Consider the following 21,101-nt stretch of genomic DNA (forward strand, 5'->3'; position numbering starts at 1 on the left):
GGAAACCAGAAAGGCAACAGCAGTTTAGAGGGAATGGTGTTTGGGAAGAGAAGAGCAGGGGGCAACAGGTGTCATGCCTGTTCCGTTTCAGTGTGTGGACACCTGATGTAGAAAACTCATGTTTTCAACCACTTCCCACACATTTCAAATGCTAGAAATCCAATCAGCTTGATCAAGACAAAGAGACAAGGAGCACTGTATTTCATCATGCGCATGCAATGTGGGGAATGTACGCTGCCCTTCTCACAGATTTCCCCCAAGAGCTACGCAGACGCTGAGCTAAAGGCCAATGACTTTTTAATGCTATTAGTCAGAAAAATGAAGCTGGTGAGCAAAGACGCCCTGGCTGGTCACCTGAGGCAGAGGCTCTGAGAATAACAAAGGGGGCCTTGATGCTCAGGCAAGAGCTCTGCTCATCACAAGACTGCTCATCCCCTTTCCCCTTTGCTTCCTCCTAAAACTTCCCCATACAGTACAGGGAGGGGGATATTTTAGCCCTGTGGTGCAGATTCCTCTGAACCTAATGTCCACCTCTCCAGGATACTAAACAATCAGAGGTTCAGCCAGGCTAATTTCCTCTCTCCCCACCCCAGCTTAGCATTCTGTTGGTTCTAGAAGACATTCAGTCCTTGGTTAACCAGGTTGTTAACCCCCCCCCTTTAATTTTTATTTCTAAATATCTGAGGAGTCCCCCTAAATTATGCATAAAACTACCATATAGTTTCATGTTGTCTCATTTCACATTACATACTAGGCTACCCAGTTTTAGAAGTATCCCAGGTCTTATTTTCATTTTGGGAAGTGCTGGTGTAATTTGCATTGTGTCTTGTCCAGGTGGACTGTCCATGAAACTTTTTATTTTTCAGAAATTAAAAGTCAAAGACTTATGCACGATTTAAGCCGGTGCATCGGAGGAAACCTACAGGTAATAAAATAGATCAAAGCACCATCCATAGGACCCTTATACCTGACATATTTGGAAGTAGGGGGACGTGCGCTGTGAACTGTTGCCATCCCTGATGAAATGTACCGGTCTCTCCTTCTCTCAATCCGACGCACATTTATGAAGTCCCTGGGAACACAAAACAAGAGGTCACCACCCTCCTTTAAAAAGAAAGGACTGTCAAGGGTCGAGGCCAAACCAGGACTCACCTGGGTGACACAACGCCAGCAGCAGCACCAGCTGCCACATCATAGGATACACTTGTGTTGTCATCAATCCGTTGCAAGATCTGTTGAGAAAGAAGAAAAACGAGATGCTTCCCTCTACCTCTGCTGACATAAATCTATCTAAGAAAACACAGTCCCTCTCTCTCCAGGAATACTGCCTATGGGAAAGACAGAGACCTGATGGGAAATGTTCAGCACCGTCACAAAAACAATTCCCAGTTACATATGGGGGCACGGGACTGTGATAGCATTTGGTTCAGTTGAGTGCAGGGCTCCGTGTAGGACTTTGACATCAACTAAGACAGAAGGACTCATGCTTGCAAGAAAACAAAATCTAAAAGCTGCACCATGAACAACCTTGCAGAATGCCACAGAGAGCCTTAAACAGGGTTGGGCTTATCCCATTAGATGGTTTGCGCTTCTAAATCATTTTGCCACCCCTCAGTTCTGTTTCAACTAAATGTGAAATTGTTTGCCCTGTGTGCCTGCTCCCCCGCAGGCACTTCAGGAAGAAACCCCACAACACAGTGCAGAAGTAGCAACCCATCCCTCAGCCATGCAAATGGTGTCAAACTCCCAAGCGGCAAAAGCTTCCCCGTTCATGCTAAGAAAGGTGAAACAAGGCACTCGGTGGCAGCTTCATCACAAGCAGCTTCTGAGGAGCTCAAGGAAGTATGCAGAAACTGTAGGACAGGAAAAAACCTGAAAGGTTGCCACGTCCAACAGAGATCAAGGAAGGACCTCAATATACAATCCACCCTAACCCAAAACTTCCTCCCTAAGTGGGAAACACAGACTACAATTCACAGCGGTGAGAGAGGCACATACAAAAGGTTTTCGTTTGTTCCTGGTTTTGCCCCTCATCAAAGACTAAAGGAGATTGAGAGTGACTAAAGCCAGGAGTTAAAATTTAGGGATAAGTAATTAGCAGCTGAGTTTGCCAAGACCTACCTGGCATGCTAACAAGGTTTTATTCCACAGGACCATCTTCTCCGGCTGAAGAATCATCTCCTGGTAAACTATCTCGGCAGGACACTGTAGAATTGCCTGCAAGGGAGGGAGGCTTGTTAATCGCCCAGCTTTTTTACTAGCTCTGCCCTGTTCCTCTGAGGGGGGGTTCGCCTACAAAGTCCCCCAAGGGATGCAAAGGGAACCTAGCTAGGAAGAGGCGACAAGCAGCCCCCCCCCCCAAAGCCTCTGAAGAGTCTTAAAGAGCCTTGAATATGGGGAGGAAAGGGGCAGCAAGAATGGATAGAGGGAATTAATAATGAAAATGGATGAAAATGCCTTATTTTTGCCTTGTGGTTTTTCCTACGCCTTGCAGGGCATGGGAATGCCTGCATGGAGGATGCAAGAAAGGTCACTTAAATGAAGACTCCTTTGATGTGTGAATTATGGGGGAGCATGTGGATGTATGGCTGTGACTTTGGCCTCATCCGTTGCTGGCAAGCAGACCATAGTAAATAATGCCAAAGGGACTTCAGACCTTGGGCTGAAAACGGTTCCCAGCCCAGCCCTGATTTGTTGAAAAAGGAAGACTGCTGCCACCCAAGTTCTCCAACAGGGAAGTTTTCCAAGAGGGATGAAATTAACCCAAGCCAATGGAAACTAAAGGATGATCTTTGGGAAGCTTAGTTGCCCCGTGGCAATGGTCTTATTTTCACTGGGCAGCACACGTTCCGTGCTCCCAGAAAATGAAAACACAAGTTCAGTTCATGCTTGGCAAAGCAAGCAGAAACACAAGTTTGTTTCGCTGGTAGAAGCAAATTAACATCCCACCCCCCACCCAATATCGCCAAAGAGGAATCCAGACAGAATGGATGGCTGCCTCACCCGTTCTGATTCCTCTCCCCCAATCCTACAAACAACACTCCTTCCAGATTTTAATTCCTGTGCGACAGCCTCCATGCCACCCCCCCAATCTCTTTTTAACTGAAGGTGCAGGAGGAAGACTGCGACTTCTGCAAGTCATCGGCTTCAAAGGAAAAGTCAAGGCAACTTACCTTCAGGATGAACACCTTGCCGTAGAATGGCATTTCCAGAGAGTGAACCGTGTCACCAAACTCCTGCATGAGAGGGGTGGAGGGCACATGAGTTCCACAGGGGAAGGGCAGAGCTGTGCAGCACTACGAGAACTTCCAGCATTGAATTAGGCCTCTTGCCCATCGCTAGGACACAGGGCTGTTTAACAGCATGCTAATATTCTACCCTCTCCTCTAAGCGCCAGGTTTCAGTGCTGCTATCAGAAGATGCACAAGTTCAAGGTACAAACCACAGTAGGAATAGCAAAAGCAGGAATTGCAAAAAAACACCCCACCAGGAATAGCAAAAATATGCATCTTAAAAAAATAAATAAATCTCAAGAGGGGAGGAGGGGTGTCGAGTCACACAATTGAAGCATTACTTCTTTTTGAAAATTAAGTCATCATCCTAATTTTCTATGCTGTTTAGTTGCAGAACAAGCTTTTAAGTGGTGTGCAAAATAAAGACAGTACCGCTATTTCACCATGTGGGGGAGGCATTTAAAAGAGCAGCTACTGAAAAACAAGGCTCTCTCATCTCATGGCAAGGCTCCCCAAGATTCTTATAAGTAAACATGCTAAGGTTACGCTCAGGGAGAGCCGAACAGCCCTACCCAGCTTAAAATAGATGATTACTTCTTTTCGAAATCTGATCAGAAGACTGACACCGCTTCCGCCCTCCCCCCTGCAAGGGCGATAAGTCATCTTTCAGGAACCATAAACTTACACTGCATCTCTCAAATGTCCAGTTCTCCTCTTGGGCTAAGATCTGGTCGACCACCTCCATTGCTGCTTTGCCTTGTTGGATGTATTCTCTTTCCTGGGACAAAACTAACAGTTAATTCATTTCCTATGACAAACAGTCCACAGTTTAGGGATAAAGCACCAGTTCCACATCCTCTGAGTTGTATCCAATGCTAGTCCCAGGCCCCGCCTGCACTATACAGTTAAATCAGCACCATACCACATTAAACAGTCATGGCTTCCTCCAAAGAATCATGGGATCTGTAGTTTGTTAAAGGTAAAGGGACCCCTGACCGTTAGGTACAGTCGCAGACAACTTTGGGGTTGCAGCACTCATCTCACTGTACTGGCCGAGGGAGTAAAGCTTCCAGGTCATGTGGCCAGCATGACTACGCTGCTTCTGGCGAACCAGAGCAGCACACGGAAACGCCGTTTACCTTCCCGCCGGAGCAGTACCTATTTATCTACTTGGCACCTTGACGTGCTTTCGAACTGCTAGGTTGGCAGGAGCTAAGACCGAGCAACGGGAGCTCACCCCATCGTGGGGATTCAATCCGCTGAAGTTCTAATCGGCAAGTCTTAGGCTCAATGGTTTAGACCACAGCACCACCCCATTCCCCTCAAAAGAGCTACAGTTCTCAGAGTGGTTATTCCCCACTTCTGGGAATTACAGCTCCAAGGGGAATAATGGCTCAGTACCTTTAACAAGGGACGCGGGTGGCACTGTGAGTTAAACCACAGAGCCTAGGACTTGCCGATCAGAAGGTTGGCGGTTTGAATCCCCGTGATTTACCTTTAACCACTCTTAGCCCCCTTAATAAATGATGGTTCCTGGGATTCTTTGGAGCGTAGGCAAGTGGTATGATACTGCTTTAAATGCATAGTGCAGATGAGACTGTGCTCAGAGTAGACCCATTGAAATGAGTGAAACCAAACCTCTCCACCAGCCTAACACTCCCCTCCCCAGCTCGCTTTCAGTCCTGCCTTCCTGCTTCTTCCCATCCCCACCTGGCAGCAGACGGAGAGCTGCTGCAATTCAAGTAGGTAAGTATGTAAGCGTGGCTTATAATATGGATGCACTGGCTGTCGTTCAATTGCTCACATGGAGTGAGCAGCAACTACCTCCAGGCAGGATAAGGTCCTCCCAGGATGCAGGCACGTACCCAAACCACATCAACAATGACCCATAAGTTTGAAAAAACCCAATAATGGTCTGGCAAAAGTATAATTGTAAATGGACTACCAATGTTTCAACTGATTCTAACACTGCATTTCTGCAATGTCAGAACCTTGTGGTGAAGGGCAGGTAAGAAATCATAAAAGTAAAGAAATGGCAATGTACAAAGCAAATTATTTGGGATGCTCAAAGTGAAAATTCAGAGTCAGCTGCTTTGGATTAATGCTGCCCCCTGGTGGCCAACAGGAGATGAGAGCAATGTACACATCATGAAACAGACTTCTCTCATATTATATATATATATATAAAACACCTGACTTCCACAAAACAAAGATTGGGATTCTGAGAATTCTGAAGTATTTCACACTCTCCTCACAGAGTTTGAGGGTAGTTAATCAATTTGATAAGCTAACTATAAAAATTTGTTATAATCAAGACTCCAAGGCTGCATGTTGGTTAAAAACAAGAGAAACAATCCATGTTTTTCTGGCAGTCATCTGAACCTTTACCAAAAGACAAGGAGGAGAATGTTCATTGTGTGTGTGCGTGAGTGCACCCATGTTACCTAAAATAACACAATGGATGCTCTACTGTTGTGTCTGCAGTTGCACTGCAAGTTGTGAGAGTGGTACAAGCCTATCTAAAATTACTGATGCCTGAAGGCATTGAACAGGTCGATTCCGGAAACCAAAGTACATTGGGAACATAACCGTGGGAATTATATTATAGTTACTATGAAATGTGCATGCATTAAAAACAGGAACACAGCGTGCAGAAATGAATCTTATTTAAAGAAGCTTTTGGAAGAATGCATGCATACACAAAAAAGTGTGCATAAATAATAATAATGTCATTTATGAAATTCAATTATTGCTTTTTTAAAAACTGGTGACTGGGTGCGAGTACATACAAACAACACTTAACCACTACAAACCACCTGGAACTAGTCTTAAGCCTACACTGGTTTCCTTTACCTATCAACCTGGCTGCCAGAGAGGACAGTGGGCTTAACATAGATCGGGGCAAATGGAGGCTGAGAGACAGTGGATTAGCTGAGTTACCCAAGCCTCTTCTCATAGCCAAGCCAAAATTTAGACCAGGGGCTTTCTGGCCCATGCGATTAGCCATTATGCTACACGCCAGCCCCTCAACAATGCATTACCCCTTCTGTTAAACTGAGTATGTGCCTGTGATAACCATTTTGGTGGGCCATGTATGCTGCCGAAACATTTACGGAATGTACCCTGCGTGTTGCGAATGAAAGTAACAGTGTTCAAACAAGGGCTTGTGGCTAGGGACAACCCTCCTACGCCAAGGGAAACAACCCTACCTGTAAGGCATGAATGAGATGTAGGAAACAATTGCGTTTGCAAGATGCCGTCCATGCAGCCCCCACAACACTGAGGTGTATTCCTGACCATGCTAGCAATCTTTGGAAACTGAGGCTTTCCCGCTTGATTGAAAGCAAACGCGAAAGGGGCTACATATTGCTGCTCAGCTCACATAAGGCTTACCCAGTGGCGTAGGAAAGGTGTGTGTGGTGTGTGCGGACTGCCCCGGGTGTCATCACTGAGGGGTGGTGGTGACAAAATGACAAAAATATGTGTTTTTAAAATAAACAGATCAATAGATAGATAGATAAGGGGCTCACAACACCTTTTTTTGAAAAAAATAACTCCTGCACTCACTGCACGCCCCTTCCTACGCCACTGCAGGAACACTCTCCCCTTGAGTGATTTCCAGAAAGCAGAAGCACTGCTGCCTGCAACTTTGCAGGCAGAGCACAGTTATGGCTAGTAGCCTTTGACAGTCCTCTCCTCCATGAATCTGCCTAATCCAGAGGCGTAGCTAGGTGAGGCGCGGGGCGCTGGGCGTCACACCACAGGGCCTGCAGTGTGCCTGAGCCACGCATCTCTTCTGAGGGGGAGGCGGTGGGCGGACCGCCTGCAAGTTCTGTGCTGCTTTTCCGAGTCTGCCCACTGCCTCAGCCGCCCTACAGCTGAGGGGGAGGCTGCGGAGAGGCTCCACGCAGCACGCCCTGCCTTGGCTTGCCCTGCCCTCATGGGCAGCTGGCTGCAGGACGCACCGGACACCCGAGCAGCTAGCTACGCCACTGGGCTTACCTGGTCGGTTAATGTCCTCTTTCCCAAAAGTTCATCATCCGAGTCATCTGATCCTAGAGAATAAGGGGGGGGGGGGGAGGAAATGTTTAAAAGTTAAATGATGGGAGATCTGGAAGTGTTAAGCATGGGATACGAAGCAGCATTGCACAATTTCAAGGCTGTTTGTTCACACAAGTTCATCTTTAGGAATATCAGGCATTTACTGTCCGTTGGCTGCTGAGCAAGAGTCATCTGATGGCTGGAGCATGCCGGAGTAGGAATTAACCACCTCCAGGCAGCCAATTCTCCTGGGTTTCTGCCTGAGTCACTGGTCTTAAGTGTGCTGCCTGAATAGAAGGTAGCCCAGAGAAGTAATTCACACAGAGATGCAGCAGGTAGCCTCCTTAGAGGATGAACAACAGTGCTGCATCTCTGCATTGAGACTGAGTGACAGATCCCAGTGTCACCTAATGCAGATGCAACAGAATTACCTCTTCCCAATTCAACTTCTGCAGAAGACAAGGAAGGCCAGAACACTGGATCATGCAAAGACGCAGTGGGCTGCCTCCTGTGTGGACAGGAAGATACAGCCCATAGGACCTTTTGGTCCATGTATGTCTTGCAACACACTACTATCTCTCAGGAAATAGGCTGGGAGTTCCTGAAATAACCTTTTGTGCTCTCCCTCTCTCTTGTGAACGCAAGCATGGATGCTGTAGAAATGGGGCATATAGGATGTACATGTTATGACTGTTATGGGATGTACATGTTATGACTGGCCCCTTCTTGTAACATAGAAGTTAAGAGAGCTTGGCTGAGCTGAAACAAGCTTTAGGTTACTGCAGCTCAGAAGAGGAGTGGCAATCTCGTGTGTTTGCAACTTTCATATTACACTCTGCACACATTAACTAACTGGCAAAGAGAGGAGTGAGTTGTTGTTGTTGTTATTATTATTATTATTATTATTATTATTATTAAAGAGAGGAGTGAGTTGTTGTTGTTGTTGTTGTTGTTGTTGTTGTTGTTGTTGTTGTTGTTATTATTTTTACCAGTGCTCAGTTAGAGACAGACTTTCAGAAATACAACATACCCAAGTTTTTGGAAGAAATGTCATTACCTGCAACGGATTCTGGAGGGGAGTAGAACTGGCCGTCTGAAAGCGCCCCTGAATAAAGGCGGGGTCCTCGGGCCACAGCAGCTTGAGCTGCCAGGTACCCTGGAAAGAGGAGGGGGCGGAAATCAACTCATTTATATTGCATTGCATTTATATCCCTGGCTCAACCCGTGTGACCCCCAGATGAGGGAGGAAAAGCTGTTTGAGAAAGGGCAAAACTGTGCTTGAGAAGACCCAGCAATCCTCTCAGTAATTCTGCCTCCCTTAATAAACTGAGAACAATAACTTCATCGAGGGCAAACTGGGAATCTAGTTTGATGAGCAGCTCGGAATGAAAGACCAGGGAAGCACAAGCCCTGGAGAAAGAGGCAAAAGTTGGCCTCCTAAGCTTGAACAGTGGAGCACACCAGGACTGGGCTGGCCTCCTTACTTGGTGGCTTGAGCTGAAGATCTGCCTGAGCAGGTGTGGGAAGGGGGAAGAGCTACGCTTAGTGAAAGGAGCACACAGGTTGAAGCATTTCACTTCCAGCAACTTCAATTTGCAGATTCTCAACCAAGTACTGAGCTTGCAGAAGGATGTTGGCCTGGCATTTTAAATACGTGGGCCCTTGGTTGTCGAGGGAGACCACCAGAGTCATATGGAACAGAATGGATCACCCTCGACATCCTTTCCAACCTCATTGTGGCTGCACAAGTTTCTAGCCCTCATGGTTATGGAAGAATACTAGGAAATATCTTCACCTCATTGACTCACTATACGCACTGCAAACTCTGAATCACAGGAAGAAAGCCAAAAGGAAACCTAATCAATGTATGCAGATGCACTTGGTGTATTCTGAACTTGGACATTTTGTTGCACAACAACAAGGCAGCGCATTGTCGCTTAACACACTCAGACACCTTTGCACAGATAGGCAGATTTATCACCACCCTTTAGGAGTTGGCCAAGCTGCTTCCCCCCTCAACCTTTCAGCTGGAGACAAGACATGTTATCTACATGGAGAATGATGGCCTCTTTGCCTATCATATCTCCAAAGCAATTAAGCATCTAATGCAATAGAGAGCTTTTTCCTCCAAGCAACCCTGAGCGTTTCCCTAATCCAATCGTGGCAAAGTGCTTGCTTAGTTTTGTCGTCTTTAAACCCTTTTCTCAACATGCAAAAACATAACAAAAACAAAACCCCAAAGACACAGAACGGAAGAATAATCTTTTGCATTACTTTGCTTTTTAATGCTTTCCTCGCATAGGACTAATCTAACATATTAAAAGGCCTTGAGGCATCAGAATGTAGATCCAGCGATACCTACTGTAAATACAGCAACCTGCTTCCATGAACCCTTAAGGTCATCTGCTTTCTGAGTGCTGCCACCCTCACCCCCCTCACAACACATGGGACGCGACACTAGCAGGGCTGTCAAAAGCAATTTTACCGGGGTAGTAGATTTCTTCCATTCATCCATCCTCACTCAACACAGACTCACATTGCTCTTCCTCAGCCTCTTGGGGCAAGACTTTAAAATCCAGAAACCATGTTTCCAGCCAGGCAAGGACAAAGGAAATGATGGGCAGCAGATAGCCAAAAGCCCCTTTGTTCAGCAGCTGTTGGTGGGGGAAAAAGGAGACGACATGATTCATATGAAATGATCTCCAGTATTTGTCGTGGAACAACTACACCCAAAGCACTTGTAACCACCCATTTGTACCCCCAAACCAGCAAGCAGCCCTGAAGTTTAAAATGTTCCCATTTTAAAAAAAACCTGAAATTTTGCATCGTCTGCTTTTAAAGGCTTGCAATTTGCTCCAAGACTTTGGAAAGGGACCATAAAGATTTAGAGTAGAACCTATGTTTGCTATCAGCAACTCACATCTGAAAGGATAACTTTCACAATCAGGAAGGCACTGGACACCAATGTAGTGATCTGGAGGGTGGGGAGAAAAGAGAGAAGCCCATTAACAAACAAACAAGCAAGCAAGCAAACAAGCAAACAAGCAAACAAGCAAACAAGCAAACAAACAAACTACAGCTGCAATTCAATGTTATGAGAGCAAGATAAAAAGTTGACTTCTTACCGCAATGACCCACCAGTGGCGGAGCTTGAGGACGGCATATCCCAGGAGCAGCACCGAAAACCGGAAGAAAGCCAAGAGCTAATAAGAAGGAACACAAGAGGCAAATCATGAGAAGGCCACTGTGAAGGTCTCAAAAACACAGAGAAGTTAAAATCTCTTTTTATGAATCAATCTCAACTGGCACCAAGAATAGGCAAACTTTCAGGCTTTCACAGGACTCTTATCCAGATAGGGCCTAACAGGCAAGGAGTTCTGTGAAATGCACAGACTATTGAAGCTGCCTGTGTACTGACCTCATGGCTCCTTTGGCAAAGCCATTCCCCCTGCACTCCGCCTGCCATGCCCACCCCCAGGTCTCCCCTTGGCTATTACTGCAAGCGACAATTTTGTCAGGATACTTACAAATATGTCAAAAAAGGACGTTTTAAAGTTGTACTCGATGATTTCATACTTCAGACTCTCCTGGATGCTTTTGGTTGCCTGCAGATTGGCAAGATTAAAGTCAGATAAATTAAGACACACCACAATGCCAGCCTGGGACTTTTTAATGCAGTGCTCCGACCTGTGACCATTTAAAGCCTGCTCTCTGCGAGGATCAGCTGAGCATTCGAGCTCCCACAGAGAGTTCGGTTGTGCAGTTGATCCAACCATGTCTCTACTGCCCCACACCAAACATCACATATGACATCACGTGTAGGGCAGGTGGGCAAGGTTTGGAGAAAACATCCACACAGGCCAAACTGGGATCCAAGCTAGAGGTTCCTCACCCCTGACTTTTAATATGCTGGTGCCAGCAATCACTGCTTCTAGGGGAATCATAGCATTGCTTTATATTAATGGGTAGGGTTTTCCTGATGCTTAGTTGAGCCATCTGAAAACATGTGAGGTCAGGAATTTTTCCTGCAAGGTCAGATTGGCTCCCGCTTCTGTAGCGTGTAGGTCACTTGCTTGAGTCATCGGTCTTCCTGCCACAAGCTTGCAGCGTGCACTGGTCCAGATTTGTGTGGGTTTCTTTGTGGGCGAGGACAACATTTGGATTTATCCTTCCTTTCAGCCCAACGATTAGAACAGTTCTAAGCAATGACTCACTGCTTATCTCAGGCTTGTTTATCATTTAAATCTGGGACTAACAATTTGCTAACTCAGTTCAGCCTCTGATTTGGTTTACTCCTTCTGAGGCCAAAATGAGCTCACAAAGAACCCCCGGATAATAGGAGGAGGAGGAAGAAGAGTTCACTCTTTTTCGACCTAAAGATGAGCAGTAAAACAAGGACTTGCCACAGTGTTAGAAACTCAGATATATAAGCTGATATCGCCAAATGGCACCTTAAACCTGAGTTACAGTCACCACAACGGAATGTCTAGGCACATTTTCTTTTTAGTGAAACATTATTATTATTCATTTCATTTCTATCCTGCTTTATATTTAAAAGAAAAATTCTCAAAGCAGTTCATAGAACATCAAATAAAACAAATGCAAGCTTCAAGGAAAATATTTCAGATTCTTCTCTAAGTGACATTTTGCTTTCCTCAAATTTATCTACCTACTTGAACTTATAGAGCTGTCCCATAGCATAAGTACTCCAGGAAGCCAGTGCGGTGTAGTGGCTAGCATGTCAGACTGGGACCTGGGAGGTCAGGGTTCAAATCCCCACTCAGTCATGAAGCTCACTGAGTGACCTTGGGCCAGTCACTGCCTCTTAACCTACCTCACAGAGTCATTGCAGGGATTAACTGAAGACAGAGGGGAGCCATGTACTCCTCAGAGGAAAAGGTGCGAAATAAATGCAATGAATAAACTCTTCCGCTTAAGAAAGCTGGAGAGGCCAGCCGGATGGAGATGTCAGCTGCCAACCTGGAATCTAGAGTTCTCCACGTGGTTGCAGTTGGACCTGCGCCACTTGCAAAAGGCACCCAGCACATGGCTAATTTCTAAGAGTGATTTGCAACTGGGTGACAGTTAGATCTCTGATGGCCCTTCAAGCCGTTATGTGGCTGGGCAGGACAGCCAGATCAGCAGCTCCCAACTCCCTCACACACAAACACACATGCAACACAAAGGTCTGAAAGGAGGGAGGGAGCATCAGCATGCACAGGCTTCCCTGTGATCTTGAACTCTGTGTGTTAAGAGCCTGCAGATCCCATGAAAGACTATATATGTGTGAAGACTCCCTCCCTTTAAACGGTTTGCTCTGTACATGGGGATGCCATGCGGAAGGGGCTACCTGGCGCGGCCCAACTTCCTGTTCACTGTGTACAGCTCCACCGTGTGCAGCAACCTTGAACGGGGCTTCAATCTCACGAGTTGCTCTTGGCCCAAGCAGCATCACCACCGGAACAGGCTCACCCTGGGAGCTAACAATACCCGGCAACGGACAGACTTGTGGGCTGCGATGAAAGCAGCACACTGACAGCTCAAGGCAGAGGCGGTGAGGGGAACCAGCTCGGAGGAGTCTGCCACACTGCCTTCTGCCTGCCTGGAGTCTCAGAGAGAGGCACTCCCTGTTTTTTTGTTTTGTTTTAAACTGAGCCTGACTCACTGCCGTTGCTATATGAACATGTTCAGGGACAACCACTTCTGGGATCCTCGTTTAGCCAAACCCCGGGGGGAAGCAGGAAACCATATTCACAAAGGCCAGCTCCTCAACTCACGTTCAGTTCAATTATCCAGAGGAGCGAGACGAAGAGAAGATCGAAGGTCACAAAGAGGCAGAAGGTCCGACGCACGTCAGAAATGGCTCGCCTCCTCTCGGGAGAGAAGAAGTGGTGCGGGGAGAGGCTGTGGGAAAGAGAGGATGCAATGGCGGGAAGACTCTGCTCCAGGTCACCGTTCTGCAAGCCCCACAGCTTGCTCATCCTCAGGCAGGAGGGTGAAAGGGTTGGCTCTCACGTGCAGACGTGTCATCCGTGACTCTGTCAATGGCTCATCTGCAGTGGGGGTTGCAGGGGGGCTGGAGAGAAAGAACAGGGAAGTGAGATCGTCTTGGTGGGAAAGAGAATGAGATCAAGGTCCTCAGCAGGAAACCAAAATGCAGGTTAATGCTTTGGGTGCACGTAGTGACAGCCAAGAAACGGAGAGTAATTTACACCTCTGAAACACACCATGTTTCTTTTCCTTTTTTGGTATCTGTTTTTCTGGGTTAAATAAAAAGGAAGCATGAAAACGCTGGTCTACCTCATTCCAGTTTTTGTTCCTTGAAGCCCAGATGGGAGTTGAGAGAACTGGGCCCTCACTCACAATAGCTGCAACTGTTATATCAGATGGTGGTTCAGAGACTTGGAAGGAACCAAAGGTCATCTAATTCAATTTCCCTACCCAAAAGGCAGCAGAGCTGGAAAAAGATTTTGCAATAACTAGACTCCAGCAGCAGCTACTGGCCAAGTACCCCCAAAACCCTATCTGCTTCTCTCTAATTTCCAGCATCTTTGGAGAACACCAGCCACACCCCCCCCCAACCCGGATCAAAGTATGACAGTCAGATCGCAGGTTTTCTAGATATGTCAGAAGATCCCTGTGCTTTGTTTCCCCCAGAGCTAGGTTCCATAAATAAGAAAGTAGGGCCTGCAGACATATGAAAAGTGAAGCATCCAAATAACATTTCACATATCACGTTTTAAAGATGGAAAAGCAGTTCCCAAGAATGAATATGCACACGCACAATTTCATCTCCCAAGCAGTAGCTTTTGCCAGAGAAATATATGACAGCAGCAACTGAGAAAGGGTTAGACCTTCCAACTGTAAACTTCCTGCAAGGGGGAAAAAGCCCAACACAATTTACACATGCAAGCGCCCTTTCATATGCACGCGTGTGTCAGCCCCTGTGCAAATAAGACTCTTAAGCCACTTAGCTTCGACTGAAGGGAGGGAAATGTCACTTCACATAACTGAGTAAGAACTGGGACCTCCACTTTCTGCAGGAGACCCAAGCGTCTCAAACAAAAGAAGAAGTTCAGCCATCTGTGATTCCTGAATAATACACATCGGTGCCTCTACACATCTCCTCGCTCTGTGCAGAAGTCTGAACACCACTTAAGCAGCTGTCATAGGATCGCTCAGTAAAATTGCTCATTGCCACCCCCTGCCCAAGTGGATCTCTGGCAGAAGAATGAGGGTTTTTCAGAACAGGTATACAGCATCCATGAAGAAGAGAGGTTAAAGGACCGTGGATTTTGGTCACCCAGGTTGGGGGAAGAAAATCCAAGACTATTTCGTAGAGCTCCCTCCCAGGTAAGCATCCTTAGGATAGGATTGCAGTCTCCTGAAATATAACTGCCTTATTTTGTACAAGTAACACTGCAACCATACCCAGCGCTAGAGAGAGCAAGCTGAAAAACTGTTATACCACATGCTACCTCAGCACATGTAGCTTGATTTTTGCCATCTGAAAGGTTTGGGAGGGAGAGAAATAAAAGGCTGAAAAGAGAAACCACCAATTTTGTAGTAAACAAAAGAAACCTCATGTCAAATAACATTTCACCCATTCCAAAAGTGAAAATATTCCACAGAACCATTTTTAATGGCTCTTCCAAAATCATTTTTCCCCCTGTTGGAAAAACTGAAAAAAGAGAGTTCTTAAAAAAAGAAGTTTCCTCTCCAAAGTATTTTTAGGCTACCAGAGGCTACCTTCACACCCCCTTTGTGAACTCCTAAAGGCACCTGTGTAGCCTGTGAGAAATATGCACAGCCTCCCGCTCCTCCAGGAAACTCTAGGTGCTGAACATAGTCTGCCCCCCCCCCATTTTTCCCAGCACACCCTGTGAGGTAGGTTAGGCTGAGAGCCAGCAATTGACCCTGCTCTCCCATGTCCCAGGGCCACACTCTAACCACTGCGCAGCACTACAAAGAGAATGCTGGGCTAGACCGACATTCTTCTGATCCTGCAGGGCAGCTCTTCATACCAGACGTTCTTGACTCACCCCTTTCTTCTGGAGAGTGTGTTAACAGTAGCAGTGTTGTTCCTCCAGCATGTGACTGAATCATTGTCAACTCAGCTGGATTGTTTTGTTTTTCATCCCCCTTGACTCAGTTTGGTCCCTTTTGACATCGACGCTTAGAAGAAAATCCAACTGTTTTAGATTATGCTTTATAGGATTTTTAAAAATAAAATCCAGTTTTAAAGCAAGCAAGCAAACAAACAAACAAGGCTGCTATCTGTGGTCTAGAAGAGTGGGCGGGAGACTGGCTTTCAAAGAGGTTGAAAACAGCTGAGCACGTTTGCTCTCTAGCCTCTCACCCCACTGCTTGAGGAACACGACTGTTAAACCCCAGAAGAGCCGAGTTGAAGACCTGAACGGACACGATTTTCTTTGGCAGCATAAACCAACCAACCAAATATATCTGTTAAGCAAAATACATTCCTCTCTCAGGTCTCCACTTTGTTCGTAGGGCAATGCCACTGACAAGGGATCCGAGGGCAGGAGAGAGTTATCCTGAAGGCTGATTCACTCACACACACATATAAAGTGGCACCTTGGAAGTCGAACAGAATCTATTCCGGAAGTCTGTTTGACTTCCAAACGTTCGGAAAACAAGGCGTGACTTCCGATTGGCTGCAGGAAGGTCCTACAGCCAATCGGAACCTGCGTTGGACGTTCAGGTTCCAAAGAACGCCTGCAAACCAGAACACTCACTTCTGGGTTTGCAGCATTCAGGAGCCAAAATGTTCAACTCTAGGCATTCGGGATCCAAGATATGACTGTATACACAAATAGCAGCAATGCCGAACCTCCTACATGGGAGACACCTGGGGCTTGAATTTTCTTGTATCAACTGGCAGACCACACACACGTTTAAATGTGACTGCCACAATAGCAACCCCCTTTTCTCTCTTTTCCGAGCAGGCCTAATCGCAGGAGCGCCACCTTCCATCTCTTCTTTGCGATCACTTGCTAGGCAGGTGTTAGTTACTCCTATTAGCATAGTTCTGACTGGGCTTGTTCTCTTGTCTCCCAAAGAAGGGAGTTGGGGTGGGTGGGTTGAGGGCTGTCAGCGCAGCTTCCTGAATGAAGATTGATGAAAGTCGTTTTGCTAAGAGGAGCTGCACATCAACTGTAAAGATAGACGCGGTGCTCCGAGCACCGCCTGGCTCATTATCTAGGCTAGAATCTATCTGCCTGCCTGTGGGAAGCATCTGTCTGTGTTCCTGTTTAAACAAGGCAGATCTGGGTAACAGCCACTCTTTACGTTTCAAACATGGGGGTCACTCATTGCTTCTCCATCCCAGAATCCTAGACGTAGCTTAACAACTGCAGACACCTGAGCCAGTCTGCAACCTCCACCTTCAAACTGAATAAAAATGCAGGCTCACACCTTCAACAGCGGGTCTATTTTGTTCTGTTTTTGATGTCCGTATCCACACAGCCTCTGCTTTGGGTAACATCCTGCCTGATCATGCATACCGGAGAACTCAAAAGTTGCAGCTGGCACACCATTTTGCAACGTTTTGGTTGGCCATAATAAAGGCGTTGCCCAACTGTGGACTTGAGGGCTCTGCTTCTCTAGCTTACATATCAGCATGGCTGCCTTTTGTTGTTTTTTCCAGCTGCCCCTACTTCTGCCAACACTATAGAGGCAACCATTTAAAGCCACTTAAGATACTACTATGACTGATGAATTAGCTTGCAGAAGCTGCTTGGGAAGGATTTTCTCTCAGTTGGCTAAAACCTGATAGATGTCATTGATTCTCAAGCCAATCAACATTCATGGAGGGATATGTAATTCAGACAACCAACATTTCCCCATACAGGGGTCAGCAAACTTTTTCAGCAGGGGACCGGTCCACTGTACCTCAGACCTTGTGGGGTCCGGACTATATTTTGAAAAAAGAAGAACAAATTCCTGTGCCCCACAAAATAACCCAGAGATGCATTTTGGATAAAAGCACACATTCTACTCATGTAAAAATACCAAGCAGGTGCCACAAATAACCCAGAGATGCATTTTAAATAAAAGGACACAATCTACTCACATAAAAACATGCTGATTCCCAGACCGTCCGTGGGTTAGATTTAGATGGCGATTGGGCCAGATCCGGCCCCCAGGCCTTAGTTTGCCTACCCATGAGCTACACCACGAAGGAACGAAATTACAGTGCAGAATTCAGAGCTGGTTATGGTGATGAGGAGGGAGAATCCAGCAGCTGTAGCAAAGCCCCCGAAAGCACAAGGGCTTAAGTGGAGCCCAAGGTTATCTGTCAAGGCAGCCATGAGTCCCTGATCCTGCAACTGAAGGGAAGGCAGCCAGGAAGGAAATCAAACTGTGTTCCAGGTTCAAGGTTCAACCCAAGGATGGAACTGAAGGATAACCAAAAAAACCTCTTGAATATGAATAGGCAGATGTGGATCACATATTAAAACCAGATTCCTATTAAAGGTTTCTGGTTAAGGTTGTTCTCTGGTAAAACATAGTTTGATACAGTTTTTCAGCAGACAACTGAACTGGAAAATTCAAGAAGTCCAAAAGCCAGTTAACTATGTTCCAATATGCATATTAGTTGAACAGCAGATCAGCTTGAGCTGGAATTTGCAAATAGCAAATTTGCCAAGCGTGGGACTGGGGAAGAGGAGGTTTTGGAGTGGCTTGAGGTCTTTCTTCTAGGAAAAGATATGAGCCATGGTACCTGCACTGGCATGCAGCAGAACTGTGGTGCAAAATTTGGATGGTTTACCGCACAATTCTACCAATGTCTACTCAGAGGAATCCCTATTGAATTAAATGGGGCTTGCTCCCAGGTAAGTGGGGCTATGATTGCAGTCTTCATCATGCATGGGGCATATTGCTGCATGCAACTGTCATGTGGGATGTCACGCCACAATTATCCTGCATAGGTTTGTGTGACTTTTTTCAACATCCCACCCAAAGATGCCCTGAAGGTCCAACTTTTACAAAAGGAGACTATGCAATCACATTCCTCACTGCACAGCAGTCAACTAGCTATCACCTGCAAATCTGAGAAAAACAAGCTTTGGGACAGTTGTGCTACTGAGTCTGGCAGTTTAGTGGTATGCCTCAGGGTCTGCATCTACAAGTCAGCCTTAGTGGATTGGACCTGTTTAAGAAATCTTCTCTGAACCCACCATTATTACCTGGGCTTTGTATACTTGATTTCTACTTCCTCCCTGTACTTTTCCATTTCTTCCCCTCAGAGCCATTTGCTAGCAGATCTACTGCTGGTTTGTTTGTTTTTTTAATGTTACTCAGTGCCATTGTTACTCAAGTCCTCTATTTGCTAGTTCCCAGCTGTAGTCAAGGTTTGTTCTTTTTTTATCAGGTTTTTTAAAATTCATTTGATTCCTCTTCAGCCTACAACGTCAGCATAAAAGTCTAAAGTTCCCTTTGGCAACTCTGGAACATTTCCTTCAAAGCTACCAACGCATCACCCAACAAAATAACCATTCCCTCGCTATTTCTGTCCTGCTTTGCCGACTCAGTGAGGTGCTAGAGAACGGCACATACGTGATTCAACACCATAAAAAGCGCACGAGGCAACAATGCAGAAACTAAAGGTTAAACCCATAAAACAGCAGAAAATATAAACCCACTAGTATGGCAACTAGGAAGTGGGCAAAAAGTATGATCAAGAACACACATTTAAAACTTTAAAGAAATGGAAAGCCTATTGAACAACAACAAAAAGTCTTTAGCTTCGAACGAAGCGTCATCAGGAAGGCAGCCAAATCAATCTTCTGGGGCAAGGCATTCAGCAACAAAGAAGGTCCTATCATATGCTCCTGCTAAACAAGCCACAGATGTACAACAAGGTCTCTCCCTTAACCTTAGAAAACTGCCATGTGAATATGGCAAGAAGCAGTTGGCAGCCTTTCTCAAGGTAGGTGCTGGATTCCTACTCTGGTCAGCCAGCAAGGGAAGGCTAGCCTAGAGGAGAGGTTTTCAAACTTTTTGAGTCCACTTTGACCAACTCCATTCTTTCTGCGGCACCCCTGTGTGGCTCAGGAGCCCAGCTATGTCACCCCTTGCCTGCAGAGCTGGCAGCCTCTCGTCCTTTTTTGAACACCCTCCCTTGTGGAGTATTCCCTCAGTGTCTTCTCCTCAAGGCAGAGCTGCAAGAGGGCATCAGAGGAGGGAGGGAAAGAAAGAAAGAGGCCAGTGTTGCCTGCAGCACCCCTGGCTATCATTCAAAGGCACCCCGGGTGCCATGGCACACTGGTTGAAAACCACTGGCCTAGACTAAAAAGGAGTCTCGGCATCTTGGTTCTTTGCCATTTAGGGCCCGTGCAGCATAATCTTTTGTATGTTTACTCAGCCGTTCAATGGGACTCCCTTCCTGGTTAGGTACAGGATTTCGGCCTTAAAAGATAAATAAAACCAGCGATCCAAACTGAACCAAGAAGCAAATGAGAAATCAGCATAGATGGTATAGCAAATGAATCATATGCTCTCAATAACTGGTTGAGGGCCAACTTCAGCCAGCAACAGGAGCATTTTTTTTTGGTAAATAACTTTTTTATTTATTTTGAAGGAAAAAGACTATGAAAACATTTCCAATTTACATACACAGAGTATAACATGACAAGAGCATTCTCAGACTAGACTGGATTTTCATTAAGAACACCGACCTGCTCAAGCTGCAAGGAGACAGCAAGCCTGGACACTTCCTGCAATGCCCATCCTCAGAGGCCACTATCCCAACCCAGGCTCTCCTCAGACCCCACCTCCGCCCCTCACTTGCCCCTTTCCTCCATCTCATCACCAGCTCCTCACCTACTTAGCTACTTCTGTAGTTTTCCTCTCCACACAGTTTAACCAATTTAATTAATATCAACACTTCTCTTATTGTTCCCACGGGGTTCACAATGCACAATGAGGCTGATTATCCAAATCTTAATCAGTGGGATTCGGCTAGTAGAATTCCCTTCCTTGGTATCTGTTTTCAACACCCCACCGTTCAACCAAAGGGACTTCAAGGAACATGTACAAATAGTAGAAGTTTGTCAATCCAAGCATGAGCCACAATCCTTGCTCCCATAAAAGGGGGCTCACCCCTTCCCCCTAGATTTATGCTTCTTCAAACTGGCCAAAACACCTCTTGACATCACCTCATCACTTCCACTCCTAAAAGCTGGGAACCTAATGGGCTGGAGATCTTTTTAAAAAATAAGATCTTAAACTTCTTTGCCTAATTCATCTCAAATCCATTTAGATTCAATATATATTTATAATTATTACACCTTTCTGACTCAGTTGCTCTCTCCCAGTGGATGAGACAAAAATGATGCTGAGAGAGGGAGAACAAGCTGGGAAACAGGCATGGTGGTAATTTAGGGTAGGCAAGAAAAACACAGATTGACTTTGACAGAAATAGCATCCCTGCCCCCACACTTCTGACTCCTTTTTTAGATTTACCTTGTTCTGCTAGGAAGAAGGCAAAGTCTTTGAAACCTGACCTCTCCTACACAAGGAAGCAGTACTCGCCCCACACAGGCATGCTATCACGTAAGTTAGTGTGTCATACTGGGACCTGGGAGACCAGGGTTCAAATCTTCACTAAGCCATAAAACTCACTGGGTGATCTTGGGCCAGTCATCAATTCTCAGCCTAACCTACCTCACAGGGATGTGAGGATAATATGAAGGGATGGAGACCTCTTTGGAGGAAAGATACATTTAATAATGTAGCATGTTGGTTGAGACACTAAGCCAGGGGTCAGCAAACCTTTTCAGCAGGGGGCCAGTCCACTGTCCC

At 46.0% G+C, this 21,101-nt stretch overlaps 1 protein-coding gene across 2 annotated transcripts in view; it reads right to left on the minus strand.

Annotated features, from left to right (window-relative positions):
- Positions 1-21,101, minus strand: part of STARD3 (StAR related lipid transfer domain containing 3) — a 28,438-nt gene that overhangs the window by 5,399 nt on the left and 1,938 nt on the right. The window contains exons 1-13 of one of the 2 annotated variants that reach the window (XM_083408719.1): positions 15,317-17,282; positions 13,052-13,350; positions 10,802-10,879; positions 10,400-10,477; positions 10,195-10,248; positions 9,811-9,928; positions 8,332-8,430; positions 7,236-7,288; positions 3,919-4,011; positions 3,174-3,236; positions 2,122-2,217; positions 1,153-1,232; positions 968-1,072 (exon numbers count right to left, since the gene is read on the minus strand). In XM_083408719.1, coding sequence (XP_083264845.1) covers positions 968-1,072; positions 1,153-1,232; positions 2,122-2,217; positions 3,174-3,236; positions 3,919-4,011; positions 7,236-7,288; positions 8,332-8,430; positions 9,811-9,928; positions 10,195-10,248; positions 10,400-10,477; positions 10,802-10,879; positions 13,052-13,255 — 1,121 coding nt within the window. In that variant the 5' untranslated portion in view covers positions 13,256-13,350; positions 15,317-17,282. Of the gene's footprint in view, positions 1-967; positions 1,073-1,152; positions 1,233-2,121; positions 2,218-3,173; positions 3,237-3,918; positions 4,012-7,235; positions 7,289-8,331; positions 8,431-9,810; positions 9,929-10,194; positions 10,249-10,399; positions 10,478-10,801; positions 10,880-13,051; positions 13,351-15,316; positions 17,283-21,101 lie in introns of those variants that run through there. The other variant, XM_083408718.1, reaches the window with a different exon arrangement.

The sequence above is a fragment of the Podarcis tiliguerta genome (genome assembly GCF_965153285.1).
Source record: "Podarcis tiliguerta genome assembly, chromosome: 13".
In the NCBI taxonomy this organism is placed as follows: Eukaryota; Metazoa; Chordata; class Lepidosauria; order Squamata; family Lacertidae; genus Podarcis; species Podarcis tiliguerta.